The 18,428-nt window shown below is 33.7% G+C and overlaps 5 protein-coding genes across 7 annotated transcripts in view; 3 read left to right on the top strand and 2 right to left on the bottom strand.

Moving 5' to 3' along the window:
* The window catches only part of LOC136417014 (cytochrome c oxidase subunit 5B, mitochondrial-like), a 46,504-nt gene that overhangs the window by 10,288 nt on the left and 17,788 nt on the right, over positions 1-18,428 (bottom strand). The gene's annotated exons all lie outside the window — the stretch shown is intronic.
* On the top strand, positions 4,622-5,823 carry LOC136417017 (cytochrome c oxidase subunit 7A2, mitochondrial-like). Its single transcript, XM_066402502.1, has 3 exons — positions 4,622-4,750; positions 5,004-5,117; positions 5,622-5,823. Exons 1-3 carry the CDS (start codon positions 4,736-4,738, stop codon positions 5,754-5,756), a joined length of 264 nt encoding a protein of 87 aa, XP_066258599.1. The 5' UTR covers positions 4,622-4,735; the 3' UTR covers positions 5,757-5,823.
* LOC136417016 (uncharacterized) lies at positions 6,472-7,358 on the top strand. The gene is made up of 2 exons (XM_066402500.1): positions 6,472-6,958; positions 7,068-7,358. The coding sequence occupies exons 1-2, from the start codon at positions 6,697-6,699 to the stop codon at positions 7,160-7,162; spliced, it is 357 nt and encodes a 118-aa protein (XP_066258597.1). The 5' UTR covers positions 6,472-6,696; the 3' UTR covers positions 7,163-7,358.
* Positions 7,810-14,297, bottom strand: Lasp (LIM and SH3 domain protein Lasp). Its single transcript, XM_066402486.1, has 5 exons — positions 14,080-14,297; positions 12,175-12,269; positions 11,750-12,113; positions 11,355-11,533; positions 7,810-11,299 (listed from the first exon to the last, which is right to left on the bottom strand). The coding sequence occupies exons 1-5, from the start codon at positions 14,146-14,148 to the stop codon at positions 11,128-11,130; spliced, it is 879 nt and encodes a 292-aa protein (XP_066258583.1). The 5' UTR covers positions 14,149-14,297; the 3' UTR covers positions 7,810-11,127.
* Positions 15,035-18,245, top strand: LOC136417013 (protein max-like). Of its 3 annotated transcripts, none has more exons than XM_066402497.1 (5): positions 15,035-15,283; positions 15,895-15,963; positions 16,054-16,161; positions 16,223-16,346; positions 16,399-18,245. In XM_066402497.1, exons 1-5 carry the CDS (start codon positions 15,242-15,244, stop codon positions 16,545-16,547), a joined length of 492 nt encoding a protein of 163 aa, XP_066258594.1. In that variant the 5' UTR covers positions 15,035-15,241; the 3' UTR covers positions 16,548-18,245. The 3 variants fall into 3 exon arrangements, with proteins under 3 accessions (XP_066258594.1, XP_066258593.1, XP_066258592.1); XM_066402496.1 differs by having other exon boundaries at positions 16,036-16,161; XM_066402495.1 differs by having other exon boundaries at positions 16,033-16,161.

Here is an 18,428-nt window from a genome sequence, read left to right as displayed (position 1 = left end):
ATTTTAAACCCTTTTCAACGATATACAGTGTGACCCACTTAAGAGCGGGACACCCCTGTAAAATTTTTATTTGTGGTTCGATTTTGATCATTTTTTTATATGTTGTAGGGCATCAAAAACTCTATTTTGTGACAAGTTCTTGTTACGCTCGCTTAAAATCTAAGGTCTACTTTGCCCCTTTCTTATGACGAAATTTTAAGAAAAGACATTAGGGAATTTTTTATTTTAAATTTAGCTTCAGTAATAACTTTAGAATTATTCAAAATGGCTGTATTTCAAATTTCGTTAAAAAATGTTTATCCCTAAAAAAGTTGTAGAGCAATCCAATTTTAAATTTATTGAACCATCTGGATGTAATAATTTTTGGTCAAGTTGGCTGAGTACGGATCCAATAAACATAGTTAAGTCACTTGTTTTATCCTTGTCATTAAATACAATGCAATTGTCTTTTTGTAAATAAATAAACCAGTTCTTGGTGGTTTAGAAGAAAATTTAACTGTTTTTGATTGAAGAAAAAGTTCAGATATGAATAATCAATTAACTTTAAGGGAAAAAATTGAAATAGTGCGTCTTTCTGGTGACAATGACAGAAGTGTAAGGGAAGTGACTAGAATATTTAACACAAGATATCCTAATCGACGTCCGATTACTAAAAGTACAGTGAATCGAATAAATCGTACATTTAATGAAACTGGAGCCGTTGATAGATATATATTTATTTTTATATACTTTTTGCCCAAGAGTACCCCACAAAAAGAAATCTAAAGGGGTCAGGTCCGGTGATCTGGGTGGCCATTGTATTAATGGACTATTCCGTCCGATCCATTGATTGGGAAAGTTTGTATTTAGCCACTGCCGAACAATTTTCGCGTTATGTATAGGACTTCCATCAAGTTGAAAGTACATGTTACTTGTGTATAATAGTGGAAGATTGTCAATCGCATTGGATAATTCATTTCTCAATAGTTCTAAAAAACTTGCAGAATTCATATTGCCCTCAAGAAAAAATGGACCGATAAGTTTGTCATAGATTATTCCACACCAAACATTTACTTTTTGGGAATATTGACTTTTGCAGTTGATAATCCAGCGTGGATTTTCATGAGACCAAAATCTACAATTCTGTGAAGAAACTATCCCGTTAGTAGTAAATGTAGCTTCGTCACTAAATAGAATACATTTTAGAAAATTGTTGTTATCTTGATACTCCCCTTGCGCCCACAAACAAAATTCCAATCTTCTGTTCTTGTCTCCTTCCTCCAAAGTATGCAGAAATTTTGGTTTAAATGGCTTAATTTTATTCTTTTTCAGGCATCGACGAATCTTTTCCCTCGGTACATTTAAATCTAAACTTGCTATTCTTAATGTAGCATGTGGGTTATTAGTAAAATAATTTAAAATTGCGATTTCTGTATCACCTTCATTTCTATTTCCAGGACGGTTGTTTTTTAACAAATATCTATCAACGGCTCCAGTTTCATTAAATGTACGATTTATTCGATTCACTGTACTTTTAGTAATCGGACGTCGATTAGGATATCTTGTGTTAAATATTCTAGTCACTTCCCTTACACTTCTGTCATTGTCACCAGAAAGACGCACTATTTCAATTTTTTCCCTTAAAGTTAATTGATTATTCATATCTGAACTTTTTCTTCAATCAAAAACAGTTAAATTTTCTTCTAAACCACCAAGAACTGGTTTATTTATTTACAAAAAGACAATTGCATTGTATTTAATGACAAGGATAAAACAAGTGACTTAACTATGTTTATTGGATCCGTACTCAGCCAACTTGACCAAAAATTATTACATCCAGATGGTTCAATAAATTTAAAATTGGATTGCTCTACAACTTTTTTAGGGATAAACATTTTTTAACGAAATTTGAAATACAGCCATTTTGAATAATTCTAAAGTTATTACTGAAGCTAAATTTAAAATAAAAAATTCCCTAATGTCTTTTCTTAAAATTTCGTCATAAGAAAGGGGCAAAGTAGACCTTAGATTTTAAGCGAGCGTAACAAGAACTTGTCACAAAATAGAGTTTTTGATGCCCTACAACATATAAAAAAATGATCAAAATCGAACCACAAATAAAAATTTTACAGGGGTGTCCCGCTCTTAAGTGGGTCACACTGTATATAACTTTAATATGTAATATTAATATTTAATATTATCGAAAATGGCGAAAACACAACGAATTTTTTACATAAATTGGCTTTGAAAATTGCTGTCAAAGGCGTTGAGACTTAATAAAAAAGATAATTTTAATGCTTTATGATAAAATGAAATAAATTTTAAAACATACTCTTAACATAGGTATTCAAACTGGACTCAAAAAATGTACAAATGACAGAAGGCAACAATGGAATCTAAAAAAAGATTATTTTAAGAACTCATGTCAAAATTTAATAAATTTTAAAACATACATACTTTCAACGTTGATGTTGAATTTCAAATTTTCAAATTTCAACACCTTTGACAGCAATTTTCAAAGCCAACTTATGTCAAAAATTCGTTGTATTTCCGTCACTTTTGATAATAAATATTGAAGTTATATACATCGTTGAAAAGGGTTTCAACTTGTCTATTTTGTTAAGTCATTGCAACGTGTGATTTATATTTGAAAAAATGAAGTTGTAGCAATTTATAGGAAAATGATGAACAGCAGGAAAAAATTGAGCACTCCATTAGATTCCTCTGAAAAAAGTGCAATAATAACGTTTTTGCACAATTCCAATATTTTAATAAATAAGAAAGTTATTGGCGATTTTCAAAATTACCAAAAATTGAAAAACCTTTTATATCTTAGTGGGCTGTGACGATATCAGGAAACGGTTTTTGACATTAGACGTTTCTCAAAAATCGACCCCGTGACACCTAAATCAGTTTTCTTTTATCTAGTCAGAAAATAGGTATTTCCTGTCAAAACACTTGAAATTGAAACATCCTATGCATTACCATTTTTTGATAATATACCCGGCTGGATTTTAGTTTCAATTATCCTTAAAAAAAGGCTGCCCTGTGTAATAAAACTTCCACCCCTTTTCTTTGGAAGAACTAGAGGTCTAATATATTCACGTTTTGTCAAATCGGCATAACTGTAAGCTCCCAATAGATCAATTTCGCTATGTATACTGCGTGACAAAGAAAGGTAAACACCCATTAAAGATAATTTTATTTTGATAATTCTTTTTGTACGTGTTCAGTACCACATACTTATTCAATGATTACATTTTCAGCAAGATCAGAGGAAGAACTTCATTTTTTTTTCAATAGTGTGTTGAGCATCCACGGTTCCTTATACACTCATTGATACGCCTGGGCTCAGATCTAATAAGATTGTCAATGTCTTCTTGAGGTATCTCATTCCAGGCAATCTGAACTTCATGAGTAAGGGCTGCTAAAGTCTGTGGAGGGTGCTGTAAATTCAACAGTCTGCGGCCAATCATGTCCCAGACATGTTCAATAGAAAACAGATCCGGCGATCGAGGTGGCCAGGGTAAACGGTTGATTTGATGTTGATCCATGAACGTTATTGTTTGCCTAGCAACATGAGGTCTAGCATTGTCTTGCTGGAAAATAGCGTTCGGGATAGTTTGAAAATATAGAATCACATATGGCTCCAACACTTCTTGGATATAGCGTTGGGCAGTCATGTTGCCTCTAATGAAAACTAGGGGTGACCTACTACCATATGCGATAGCACCCCATACCATAACGCCTACAGTACGGTGGACATGACGCTCTCTGTCAAATTGTGGATCTCGCCTTTCACCCCGTCGCCTTCTCATCCTTGCCCGACCGTCGTTCATCCCCAGACAGAAGCGGGATTCGTTACTAAAGATCACCTGAGTCCATTCTTGGTCCCACTGAATCCTCTCTCTACACCATTGTAAGCGGTTAGATCGATGTTCGCGAGTGAGAGGCAGCACCCAATGCGGACGATAGGACAAAAGGCCAAAACTTCGTATTCGGCGATATACTGTACGCATACCAGCCCTATTCCCATGTTCTTCAAACCGCTGATTTGCAATAGCTCAACTGCTGCTAAATCGGTCTCTAAGAGCCAAAAGTCACAATCGACGATCTTCGCGCTCTGTGGTTCCTCCGAGTCGCCCAGTGCCTCTGGCTCTGTGCCCACGGCCTTCCTGAGTCCACGCCTGGTAACACCGCACTATGGTTCCTAAGGATCTGTTAGTTCTTCTAGACACTTCTCTGACCGACAGACCTGCTTCGCGCAACCCAACAATCCGCCCCTCTCAAAGTCACTAAGCTGACGGATCTGTTCAATTCTACGCACTCTAGGCATAATGAGTAAAAATTATGACCGATTGCAACACACTTCACAAAAGTTGCGATGCAAATGTGAACAAAAATGTTTAAACAAAATTTTATTTTTTTAAGGAATGACCCATGGAAACTAAAAAAAATTAACAGATAAACTTGAAATTTTGATCATTTCTTTCTTTTTTTAAGATAAATCAACACGCAAAAAATTATCAAAATAAAATGGTTTTTAATGGGTGTTTACCTTTGTTTGTCACGTAGTATATTAATGTACACCGATTCCGTACGGGGCCAATAGTTTTGACTTTGACGTAAATGACAGACCTAGACATATCCCATATGACATCTTGAAATTCGAATCGAACATCCTTAATTTTACTCACTTTGAACTCCAACCCGCACATTATTGTGTTTCTGCCAAAGATCCCAAAGAATCTTGAAAATGAATGTCTCAAAGGTATTTAAAATCGTTCTAAGATTCTATGAATTTCTACGGCATTTCTCACATAAATTTTGTTAATCCTTTTAACTATTGACAAATGTGGTAAAAAATTAAGAAGTAGATCGCCGCCCAGAAAAGTTTACGTAATACTGATAGTCAAATAAATCAATGGAATTTTTACATGTGTGTTGTCTATTTAATTCAAGTGATTGTAACAGTTTAGGCATAAACATTTTTGTCTATGTAACATAAGTCCTAAAATTTTCAGAAACTGTTTCCTCTTACTCAAACAGTTGTTAGAGGAACTCGTCAAGCTTCTAATTTAACAGAAGTACCAAGCCCTCGTTATGCTAAGATGAAGAAGAATCAAGAGAAGTTTGGGGTAAGTTAAAATCTCATTAAACTATGACGGTATTTGTGTTAGCCTGACGGGCTTATTTGTGAAATCCCATAATAGCCTAAATCAAGAGATCATGTATTGTAACTTCCATTATCATAAGATTAACATTGCTGTCATCAAATATCAGATATGAATATAATTTGACAACAGTGCTATTCTTATGGTATGGCTTAAGTATCAAATTCTGGTTCAGCCAATTTGACTTTAGTATCAGACTTTGGTTTAACCAATCTGGCTTTCGTGCAATTGGGCAAAAGTGCTCACTTTTTCAAAAAATAAAATTTGAATATTGGCAAAACCCAAAATTCACTATAAATTAGATTCCAGTGGGGCCAGCAATTCATTAAACCATAACTAAATTCCAAGAATTCAATCACCTGTGCAGCACCTGATTCAGATTCATTTTGGAATATGAAGTTTTAATTAAGTTTTTTTTTCTAATTTGTCTTAATACTTCATGAGTTTTTAAATATTCTATTTTTTTAGGTTGATGATAGTGTTCCAGTTCATCTAAAAGGTGGATATGGAGACAGAGTACTAGCCATTTCCACCATTGCAGGTGTGTTAGTGGGTACTGGGTTAGCACTACACACTTTCTACACCCTTGCCTTTAAGCGCTAAGTATTAATACATTTAGATTTATTGTAGTTTAGTGGTATGTCAACCTGTGAATATAAAAATAAATGTCCACGGAAATATGTTATTGACCCTAGTCTGAATGTATTTTCATAATTCTTTGTCATGTATTTCAATGTAAAATACACTGAAATTATTGCGCTCTAATTTTAAAATGCCTTGTATTAAAACTGGTTGTGGTAAGTGTATTAAACTACACCTAAATCGTTAGAAAATGATGTTGAATGAAACAGAAGAACGCGGCGAAGTCGGGGGAAAATACAATATTGGTAAAATATTAATCAAACCTTGACAATATTGTAAAAGTTTCCTAGATGAACTCGACAAACAACGGCTTTTTTTAAATTCAACCAACTTGATAACTCCAGCTGTTTTAGAAATGGCGAAAGCACTAAAAATGGTACACTGTAAAGACTACTAAATATTAAAATTTTTCCTAATAAGGGTTTTTATTATCACTTGATGTACGTGGTATCCGGTTTGGGTTCCGCATATTAAAGAGTTGGATATTGTTAGTACCTAACGAGCAGGTTAACATTAGTAGATAATGTAAATGTGCCAATTAAAAAAGATATTAATAATGTCTATATCAAGTTGCAAATTGCGTCATCGTATCTATTGATATAAATTTGAATCTACTACATAGGCTGATCCTGCTGGTTCCATAGAAAAAAAACCTATTATACCAATATACAAAAAAAAAACTAATTTGGCACAAATCGTGAGCGTTAATGCTGCCGCTTTATCAGTTTACAAACAAAAATTTTAAGTGTGATGTGGAAACACTTCAATACCACGTTAGTAGTATTTGGTGACTTGGCGCACGTTACTGCCGTATGTTGATGGCAAATTTATTCATATGTAGTGTAAAAAAGCTACGTATTTTACATCCAGAAAATATTTAAAAGGCCGCTAGTGTTAACAAATGTCTGACGATCTGCTGCAAGGATTGAGGGATGCCGTCGCCGATGCGGTCCCAGAAGCTGAAGTGGACTCTAAAGCTGATTTGAACGAATTGATGAAAGCTCTGGAGAAGATACCTGGATTCTCAGGTAGCGATAAAGAAACATTGCTTAGAAATCTAGCTATGAATAGAGCACGACCCCCTATCGGTGATGTCGTAACGAACCCTTGGGTGGAGTTTTCAATTTTATTTGGCTTGACAAGTTTGGTGGTCCTACTAATAGGTAAAAAATTGATCTAAGTTTAATAATATACGTTTTCTTTATAACGTTAGTGCAAATGGCATATTTAAATAAGCACAAAGTGCACGAAATGTAACTTCTTTTGTTGCAGCATTCATCGGCTACAGGTTGTATGAAAATATGGCTCTAAAAGAAAAACGAAAAGAATTGAAGAAGCTACAAAAAGAGCAAAAGAAGAAGAAATAGAAGCAGTCGATCAGATCTCATAAGTATCATGTTCGAACACCCACAGAAAATGTATTCATTAAGCTTTGGGTATCAATGCTCATAATTTTCATTAATTAGGTATTTAGTACCAATAAATCATTCCTAATAATTGAAGACAATAATGTTGTTTTATTATTTGTGTCTACATCCCAATTGTTATATAAATATAAGTACACTGATATGCATTAGTTGTACTAGTATATGAAGGTCATAAAACCGCAACTTTTATAATCATATCGTAGCATTTTACAAAACACTGTCGATTATTTTTTCGATCTTATGTATTACACACTAATGTAACATGTTCACTTTTATTAATTCTAAAATATTCCTATTCACTTGAGCAAATTCCTCATCAAGTGTAAGATCTTTTGGAAAATTATTTGAAGCGCAGAAACCATTACAAGAGCTCATAGGATCGACACCTTGATTTTTCTTGCAATATTCGATTTATTCATCATTAATTCGAGCCCTATCAATATAGCAAACCTTCTGTAACGGATCTATTCCATGACCTTTGATGGTGGTGATATGGACATATTCAATAGTAGATCTCGTAGCAGCGACAGTGAAAAACGACTATTAAGTGAAGACTCTATGGTATCAAATAAAATAAATATAAATGATTTTCTAATAAAAAGTCTATTTTAACAATAATAGTTGTTATTTATAATGTTTAAAGCATCTGACAACGATTTTGTAGGGGTCACGCAAGAACCATTGTCGATGCCGATCTATTAAAAATATACAACTTCCCTGCGTCACCCTCACAAAACACAGGTTATATTTAATAGTACACCATATTTGTATATGTATGTATAGATGATGCGCTTGAAATAAGAATAAAGCTAAATAAAAAATATCATTTTTTACAATGAATACGGTTGCGTGATACTAGTAATCTAATATAAAAATAACTCTATAATGTACTGGAACTAATGGTTACTTTAAGGCAAACTTCTAGCATCAAAACGTAATTTGACTTCTATTCAATCTTGGTTAGAGATATTGCATTGAATATATGGTGGAATAAATATTATTGTTAATAATAAACAGTAAAAGCGTGACAAAAATGTTTAACTATTATGCATTAAACAATATGGTGTGGAGAAAATATTCGACATTATATTGCAAAACCCCCTATGGTAGAATTATTTTTTTGTTGTTGTTGTTACTTTGGTTGATAAAAATCGGAGAAGGCACAATGAAAAGTGTATAAAGAAACCACTATATTGTATAAAGATGTTGACTTAGTGTGGGTGTACGGACCAAACATACAAAAATAAAAAACGAGTGGATATTTAATGTTTTTACCAGGCTTTGCTAAACTGAAAATTAAATATTAGCATATCTTTATTTTCAAAGTTCCATATTGCTGTTGGTTTCGATGTAAACCAACATTAAAGCAAACGAACGAACTAATTATGAAAGACATTACTTCTACTATCGCCGCGTTAAATTAAATAAAAATATATATATTTAACGCTAATCAGCCTGTGGACGAATAAAGGAAGAAAACCAACAAATTTGGGGCGCTTTGCAGTAAAAATAGGTGCGAAAATTTTAATAACAATAACACTGTTACAAAAAATCGCATTTTCCCCACACAAACAATTTTCAAAAATAATTTGATAATAAATGCTTAATACCAAGGAATGAAAAACGGGAATGATATTTAGTCCATCTTCACTTCACTAAATGGATCTCGTCGCCCTTGGAAATATGACTAAGATTTTTAGCATACACCCTCAACATATAAAAGAAGAAAATGGACAGACAAAGATGAAGATTTTAAGGCTAACGAGATACGTTTAATTCGCAGAGAGGGCACAAGTTATATTCACCTTAAATTGTTAGGCGTATTTATTGCGAGGAATTAATAATATTTTCTGAAACTAGACCGTTAGGTGAAGTTTTAAGAAATTCATTTGGATATGGATGTGAAGCAAGGAAGACAAATTTCTCAAAAGAAATAACAGAAAGATGAGGCTATCACTTAAACTAAACACATCTACCCGCATAATGTAGACCAAGTGGAAAATGTTATACAATAAGTTATACATCAAAATCTCGTTAGTCTCGAGTTATTGTAATCCTAACACTAAAATAACTATATGTTTGACTTTATCAAGCACCAATTAGAAGATATAAAAATAGTGATTTCAGTCTCTTCTTGAAGGAATTTCTAAAGGCACAGAGATCTTTCCCAGACAATTACACTATCTGTATAACGGAATGACCGATAGGAATACTGTTCAATTAGCGATCAATAGCGTTTTCAATTCAACTAATTGGCTCGACGTAGAGTGACAAAATAGCCATATTTCTGCTCATTCTGTCGCGTTTTATATTAGAAAACTACAGAAAAAATCGCAGTACTAGGCAGGTGGGAAAATCAAGAAGAATTAACAGATGTGCGTTCTACTGTGTGATCATCCCAATATTGTTACTAATTTTAGATTTTTTTCATTCAGAGCAGCTATTTTGTTGCTCATAATTCGAGTCAATTTTTTTTATAGATGGTCGTGGGAAAAATTAGTTTACATATCTTGATTTTCTTAAATAACTAATAATTGTATAATAATTCGCTACCGAATGTTAGACGTTACTTTGGGTGCTTGATATGTAATGTAGTATTATTTTAAAATGTATTGCTTAACGTTCGCCGTACTGAACAGAACTTTGCCGCATTAACCAGAATGTTTTTTAATTTATTGTTTATATTCAAATATATGGATTTCAGCCCATGTTGGAGCATTTTTTGCAAATTGTATATCCTGAGCGAAATAAATTGTCTATAGTTTTAGCTTTTCTGGTGTGAATTAAAAAGTGCAAGATAGTCATGTTAAGTAGTTTTCTCCAAAGAATCCAAAATGATATTTTTAGATTTTCTCTATAAAGTTACATATAATGGCTGTCGATTTTTTAATTCGTACAATGAATGTCAATATTACAGCCCTGCTCCAGCCTCACAAGACAAAAATAACGGACAAATCATATATGTCTTTCTATTTAATTTTTTTTCCTACAAGCCTTACCGATAAAACTGTAAGGGGTGTCAAAATGAAAAGGAAAACCCTGCACCTAAACAAAGGAATGAATACAGGTTTGATCTGTTATTAGAATTAACAAATATTTTTGCTAATAATAAACCTTTGACAATACACTGAGTAAATACAAGTCAACTCACATTTGCGTAGTTCAAACAAGTTTACTTGTTATATACATGGCAAGCAAAGCCAATTTTACCAATTGCATTTTCAGTTGCAATGCTTTAATTAGGAGAAGGGCAAAAAACGGTTACTTACAGCCGTCAATGGTTGATTTGGATTTCGGGGTAAATTCGAAAAGTGCAAATTAGCGCTTACTAATAAACTTCTAATTAAAATTGACATTTTCGACAATTTTCATATTTCCCAAATATACACATCTCAGAAAAAACTCAACAGTTGGCAACCCTGCAAAGGTTTCCTAAATGAAATCCACAAACGGTAGTTATTTTTTAATTTAACCAACCTTGCACCTTGTAGACAAAACAAATGCCATATTTTGTTTGTCTCTTGAGTAGAGCAGTTCAACTAACAACGTCCTACTTTAAACGATAAGGGCAAATATATTTACACTTATTAAAAAATTCATTTACTTGAAAGCTTCAATACAGAAAGGTAGATTTAGATGCCCTTAATTCTGCGAACGATAATCTCAAATCAAACACAACGCTAGACAAATTTTGAAATCAAATTATACACATGGGAAACTCAAATTAGTCAAAATTTTAACAAAATTGTACAGTTCTGTTCCGCTAACAGAATTAAGTCGAACCTATATAAAAAAAAATGTTTGGCCCCATTTTGGTACGTATTATCTAGGTCAATAGAAACGGTTCTCTTTTAATAACCCACCTCGCAAAACAACAAAAAACTTGCAATTGAAAATCAACAAATCTAAATATTGTTGGCTAATTCCACGTAATTGGCCGGCAACATCCCCACCCGCCCAGTCCGCTGCACTTGTCCAGTCATCCAACCTCGGTCGATACTGCTCACATTAATAATCAGGTCTCCATCTTGGAAACTGACTTCGTCCTCATCTTGAGCCTCATAATCGTATATCGCCCTATAACGTACGATAAAACTAACTCTGTGGCTTTATGAATACAGCAGTAAATTACCTGTACACTCGTCCCATTCCTAGTGATCCATAGTTGTGATTAACAGGGTCCATGTCGTGAACCGAACCGATCTGCCTGGTAGGCACTGGTTCCATCACGCTCCCTCCAATTTCGGAATTGTAAATCAATGTTTGCGACGTCCTCATAGAGTACGGACTTTGAAATTGGTGATTGGATGACTATATAATAAAAAATAAGTCTTTATTTTAAAAAACGAATGTTTAGACTTATGGTCCTATCAAAATTTGAAATTAGGTCAAGAATAAATCTTCCCTCCCATGAATCCATCACCCGACAAGGACAATATCCACGATTTTTCGGTTTATTTAAAGTAAGTAGTGGATGCATGGAACAGAAGCTCAACCCTACAGTTTAAGTCGGATAGGGAAGCTTACTTGGGGATCGTAATCAGCGATCTTCCCAACAGCAGGATGTTGCGCCGGCGCGACACTCTGACTTGGCACTGCTCTCGGCACCGACGGTACGGAATTTTCAGCGTTGCCGTTTTCGTTCAATTGCCGCCTTTGTTCCATATCGGCCTTCCTTTGCAATTCACCATGATAGGCCACATTACTTATAATTTTTGTGTTTTGCTTGATGCGCAACGTTTCTGGGTCGTCGGCAACTTGTGTGAATTTTCCTTTGCTCTTTTCGAAGTCCGCATGGTACTTTACATTTGATTGGATTTTTGTGTTTTCAGCTATCCGTTTCAGTTCAGGGGTCTCCGCCATTGTGGTGGCCTTGGCTTTTGGTACATGCCTAGTAGGGGTTATTGTTTAAAGTAGAGTCTAGGTTAGTCACAGATTATGATCAGACTTACGCGTCACAATAAGGTTCCTTGTTGAAGCCTTTGTAGTTCCTCATGTTGAGAGCCATACCACAATCCTTGCATTTGAAACATAATTTGTGCCACACCTAAAAATATAACTAGGAAATAAAAGTCGACGAAAGAGTGTTTACTACTGTAATAAGCCGATTACACGATTCGCCGTGACTAACCCTAGGTGAATTGATGAACAATAATTTTTGTTACAATATGGCTTTCCTTTGAATAGGAGATGACTTGTTCCTTGATCTGTACAGCAGTATATGTATATTTTCCAAATAGTAACTGGTAACATCTTCTATGCTTTTATTGCCTTATGAAATGGATCTTTTTCAAAAAAGCTTGAATTATGTTCCGATATGCGAATCAATTGCACTTCTAGTTCCCATGAACATTTCAGGTGCATGGTGATCACAATTTCTAGGAAAGAAGTGTGGATTTCTTTTTACAAATGTTACTAGTTAGAGAAAGTACAGAGAAAGGACTGTAAGCACATCAAAACTTTGAAACTAAGCCTTACAGTTTATAGCTAATAAAATGATAATAATAAAAAAGGCTTAATAAATATGCCGAGAAAATTGATTTAGAATGTGAATGTTTGTTTCAGTTCAAGTTTGTATCTAGGGCAACAGTTGTCACACTCAACCTTGATTTAAGTAAATAGTTAGGAAAATTTTCTATATTTAAGAACTCTTAAAAATACAAGATTAGGGAAGATTAGCAAATCACAAAATTTTAATAATCAAAACTGATTTAGTCATATCATTTTGGATATGTTAAAAGTAAACAGGTGCATTCCAAAATCTATCATTTAGACACTGGTGGAAGTAGGGATTTAGTTCTTAAATCTACCTAATTGTCATTTCATTAGTCAGCTTCAAGATCTAGTGCCTGATTACATTATACATGTTGTCTCATAATTAATGACTTTGATTTCAAGAGATTCCCCTTCATATTTTATGGAGAAATATTCCCATAAATATGTTTCGTAATCTGCTTATCAAGATATAGGGTGTTCAAATTTGAACATTCAATGAATGTGGACCCTTTGTGGAGCTATTTATTTATATATTTGCTGTATCTCAAAAATGAAGCAGGTTAGGACACGTTTTTTAGAACATTTCTTTATAAAAATATGAAGGGGAATTACATTTTAAAGTTAAAGTAATTAATTATAAAAGACCCTGTATACAATGCTAGGATAACAATTTTTCAAACTTGCTGGTAACTTTGCCAACAAAGGTAACTCCTATGAAAATAGAGAAATCAACCAATGTTCTATTTTGATTTAGTTGTTTTTACAGATATTATCTAACTGGCAAAGTTACCAGGTGAAGAGCACTGTAAAATATGAATAATATATATAGAGTTGTGTTGAGGTCCGTTAGGCTTTCTAGATATGTAAACAGCCACAAAGATTTGGGATTACCTGCTATATGAGGAGAGAGTAAAAGGAATATAAATAGAAAGTTGGTATTTTATGTGCCATTCTATACCAACAGGTCGAAAACAAGGCCTAAATATATTAATAAAGTAAATGTGAACTCTTGGATCTCAATTGAGAGCAATTGTCTAAAATTTGTTTTTTTTTCTTAGTCATTCTCACTGGAACACTATACCCACATGTAAGATTGTCCTTCACTACCAAATGGGCTAGTTTATTAACAAATGTGGTTTTGTGACTCATAAATTAACTCAACCTTAATCTAAATATGTAGCCTTGATTAATTATTAATTTGTTTATAAAATAAAAGTATTTTTGGCAAACATTATGGTGTGGGGCGAGGCTAGTCTCAACATTTTCTTCAAGTTCACCCTTTGCCATTGGAGCATAATACGTCGAAGCAGCTTCTTTGGCACACTTTTTAAATCTTTTTTTTTTTTAATAAACCTAATTACCTTATCCAGACACTTCAATTCTTCGGTTGGATATACCGTTTTTTCACATCGTGCACATCCTTTATTCATCTTGCAGGTATTTTTATCGTGTCCTAAAGCACCACTTTTTCCACTAAACCTGCCTTTCACGATAACTTAAATAAAAAAATAACTAAAAGAAATTAATAGAAAAAATCAAAGGCCCAACCCGTTCGTTCAATGTTGTGTTGCTGCTGTCCGCTGTCTGCTGTCGTTAGCTTTTTAAATTGACTGCCATTGAATACGTCACTTGTCGCATGTACTAATGATCCGTCAAATTCGCTGAACGACTGCACACGGTACTGTGTCCTTCAACGCTGCTTTATCCCGAAGGCGCCTTGCCAACCACGTGACAAAGGAAAATTTTGTTGGATAACTCAGAGCGTCTTGTTAACAAAACCAAGATTTTTTTGTGTTATCAATGATAAACAACAATTAGGAGTTCGTGCATTTTTAGGAAGATTAATCTGAATTTAAATGCGCAAAAATGCATTGAAATTAGAACAAAATTAGATGTTTGTGAGAAAAGAAAATGACGGGCAAGCTTGGCGCTAATGTTGGGAGAGGGCGAGATGGCCCTATGTCAGTTTTGTGCGACTGTTTTCAATAGATAATTTACAGGTCGATGTCTTCTTTTCCCTTCAGTAGAGAATTTGAGGCTAATTAACGATGTATTACATCGAAAAGATTTCACAGTTTGATGTCGGTGTGGGTAACTAACACTAATAAATGAGCCGAAGTTCGAGACCATGTCCATCTAGAACCCTTGGGAGTTAGGTTAATTCATGTTTTGGGACAAAAATATCAAACAAACGTCAAAAATGCTGGTTCGGAAACACAAGAACCTTGGAACCTGACACTACATCAAAACCGTACCGCGCAATGCGCAGTGTAAAATTTGTACCTAACTCCGTGACCTTCGAGTCCGCACTTCGAAAGCGTTGTGAAGCATCAACTTCACTTCTATATTCTGTAGCCTATTTGATGACAACACGTGGTTTTTGTTGTGTGTTTATGGTTTAATACCAAGTGCCAGTATATCATTTTAATTTTAATTATTAAAGTGTTCATAGTTCATATTCACATTCACAAAAAATATAATAAAAGAGTTGTGCTTAGACTAGTAATATTGTGGCTCTAAAACATGTTAAGCGAAGACGACAGAGAGGTTGATGTGGAGAGTGATGTAAGTACCCAAGCCCAACTAACCCAAATAATAGTGGGTAGTTTAGATTAGGTTCTTTGTGACTTATGTAAATTACCAAACGCGATACATTTTCCTTTCTTTTATTTTACTATCTAAGTAAAGTTTGATACTTATCATTTAGTCTATTTGAGACGTAAGGTCCCAAATGCTCAGTCAGTTTCGTCAGATCAAAACACAATGATAGAATCTGTGAAAACATCTCTTTTTTAGTTTTTCACCCTGGAGCCTGCTCGTATTGGGTGGTCCATTCCAATCTCATTAATATATAGCTCCTGGTCCATTTCTTTACTAGGGTCTCATATGTTCATTGTAGCTGTTTTATTAAATGTTGGTACTAATTGTTGCTAATTCTACCCAGAAGTTGTGTTATAACAAATCAGATGCAGCTACAAATGTGCATATCTCATTATCATTAATAGTGACTCAAAAGACTGTAAAAATGAATCTTTTACATATATCGATAGTATTAGGGGTTTACACATTGCCTCTCCACTGAGAAGGTTAAAATGCATAATTTTGGTTTTCATGTGACCTTTTACTTTTAGTATTATTTGTAACAGTCAATATCAATTCATTAAATTCTCATTTAGGATGGAGAAGACTCTGATAATAGACCTTCAATTTCAAGGCCTTCATCTGGAAACCAATTTTATTCACAGGTAAGACATCTATTTATACTGATGATAGGATATAAAAATTAACAACAAAATATCTGTACAAAAAAAAAGCAGCCATTGTACACTTTTCAGGCTGAAAAACGGGCTCATCATAACGCGCTTGAGAGAAAACGGCGTGATCATATCAAAGATAGTTTTAGCAGTTTACGGGACTCTGTTCCGGCATTAAATGGAGAAAAGGTACAATAAAATTTGCAATTGTTAATGCCTAGTTTGTAACAATGTTGTCTCGACATCATAGGCTAGTCGAGCACAAATATTGAAGAAGGCTGCCGAATATATAATGTTTATGAAGAAAAAGAACAACTCTCATCAACAAGACATTGAAGACCTTAAACGGCAAAATAGCCTTCTGGAAGCACAAAGTACTGCACATTTTACCACTAAAATTGTTTCTAAACCATGAATCTTTTGCAGTTCGTACCTTGGAGAAATCCAAACAAACTGGTGTTTTTGATAGTGAGCTAACAAGAGATGGATTCTTCAACGACTCCCCGTCAGATGGTTCAGATGTTGAAAGCTCTGTGCAACAGAGGCCACCTAAAAAAGTCAGAGGGTTTCACTAGCACTAAACCATTTCGTTTTTTGATACTTAGTACGTAAGCTAGATATATTTTTTAAGTTGCTGCTTGGTAAAAGTCTGCGTTGGTTAAACTCTAAGGTCATATCTACGAGTTCAACCAATACAAAATTTTTCTTCAAAGTTACAAAACGCTATAGAACCACATAATTTACTGCTCCGGCAATAACATTTGTGTCCTGACTTTATTAAGGATATTTATTGAAATTCAGTTCAAATTTAAATTTCCTACTTGAAATAATATGTTGTTAGGCATTAATGCGTATTTGAAGGTAGTAATGGGTTAAAAATAATGTTTAGGACTCTAAAAGATCAGATTTGATACCTTACCTTCCATCCTAGTCTCAGGTATGAATTAAAGTTGTAGCATCAAATATGCTGCATTTCAATTATTTTCAACGGTATGGTATTTTCTACGAGCTTAATACAAAGTGGAGGTTTCCTTCCTAATATGCTGATAATCGTTTCAGTTCATAGAATTTTACAAGTTAAATTTTCAACCTGATTCAAAACCGGTAACTCGATTCTAAATATAATTTTTTTTTAAATCTACATCAATTCCAGATTTTAACAATCCGGTTACTGGTCTATTCCAATGATGGCTTTGAATGTTGCAAAAAGAAAAGAGATCTTTGTGTTATCATTAACAATGCAGTATTATTACAACCACAATTAACGGATATAGTACCATTTTTTTAGAATAAACAATACAATGATATCCGACAAATGAATACCTATGTTAATTAAATATTGAGAAAAAATAAACGTTTATAAAAAGCGATATACAATATTAGGTATCTGAAAAGACTATCGCAAATTATTAATCCCACCATTCGACTTGTGTTACAGAAGAGTTCGGGAACAGATTTTTATTATTAGAATTAAGACAAGAGGATCGAGTTAACCTGAATCAAGCTTAAGCCATAATTTAATAACAAAATATTAAAAATTCCGAAATTCTCTATAAACTTAAAGATTTGCCCACTTTGGGCGAGCTGAGACATCATAAGTAAACCATGATTCCTTCAATATGGATAGTACAAGCCTATTAGAAATTACCTGAATTATTAGAACCTTTAATAAAGTAACAAAAAGAAAGGAAGAACTTAAATAATTGTTACACTGTGGAAACTATCAATCCGATTTTGATGAATTAACGATTGGTCTATTATGGTGGTTCAGCATGTAGATATATCTGTAGTGCCCATTCCTCCCTTGAAATAAGGCGCGGCAGGGAGTTGTTAAGAGTAGAGTATGTTTCTAGACAATTCCAATATGCTATCAAACTGACAGTTATTCAATGTGGTCGCTGTAAACAATGTCATCGTCAATTAAACATAGTCGTGGGATTATTACTGAGAGTCACATTGGCTAGAGTGGCGATATTGGATAGTCACTGTCAAAACTGTCATTCTGATAGCATCTTAGAATACTACATTAGGTAATTTACAGATTCGTTTTAGTGTACATACAATGATATATTAGGTACCTATATAAGTTAATATATTATGTAATTAGGTATTTATACGCAACATGAACTAGATAAAAACTAATATTGGTCAAGTATTTCTTCCCTCAGATATATTTCTCTGTGTTAAGTACTTTTATTTGTTTGTTTTTTTTAAGTTTGACAATTTATAGTGTTTAATACATTTATGAGAATATAATAAGAAAATGATGCGGATTTTGATTTTTATTCCTTTATTACTCGATTTAGAAATTATAGTGGCATATGCCTATGTCAAAACTTTTTATAGCTATTTGATTGTATCGCACGGGATTGCAACTGCAACCAACGTGCATTAAAGTATCACCTTTCGCACTTCGAAGGTATTAGTATCTTTGTATTTGTTTCGCAATTTAAAAG

The sequence above is a fragment of the Euwallacea similis genome, chromosome 26 (assembly GCF_039881205.1).
Source record: "Euwallacea similis isolate ESF13 chromosome 26, ESF131.1, whole genome shotgun sequence".
Lineage (NCBI taxonomy): Eukaryota > Metazoa > Arthropoda > Insecta > Coleoptera > Curculionidae > Euwallacea > Euwallacea similis.
The sequence above is the reverse complement of the archived record's forward strand: the minus strand, read 5'-3'. Positions and strand labels throughout refer to the sequence as shown.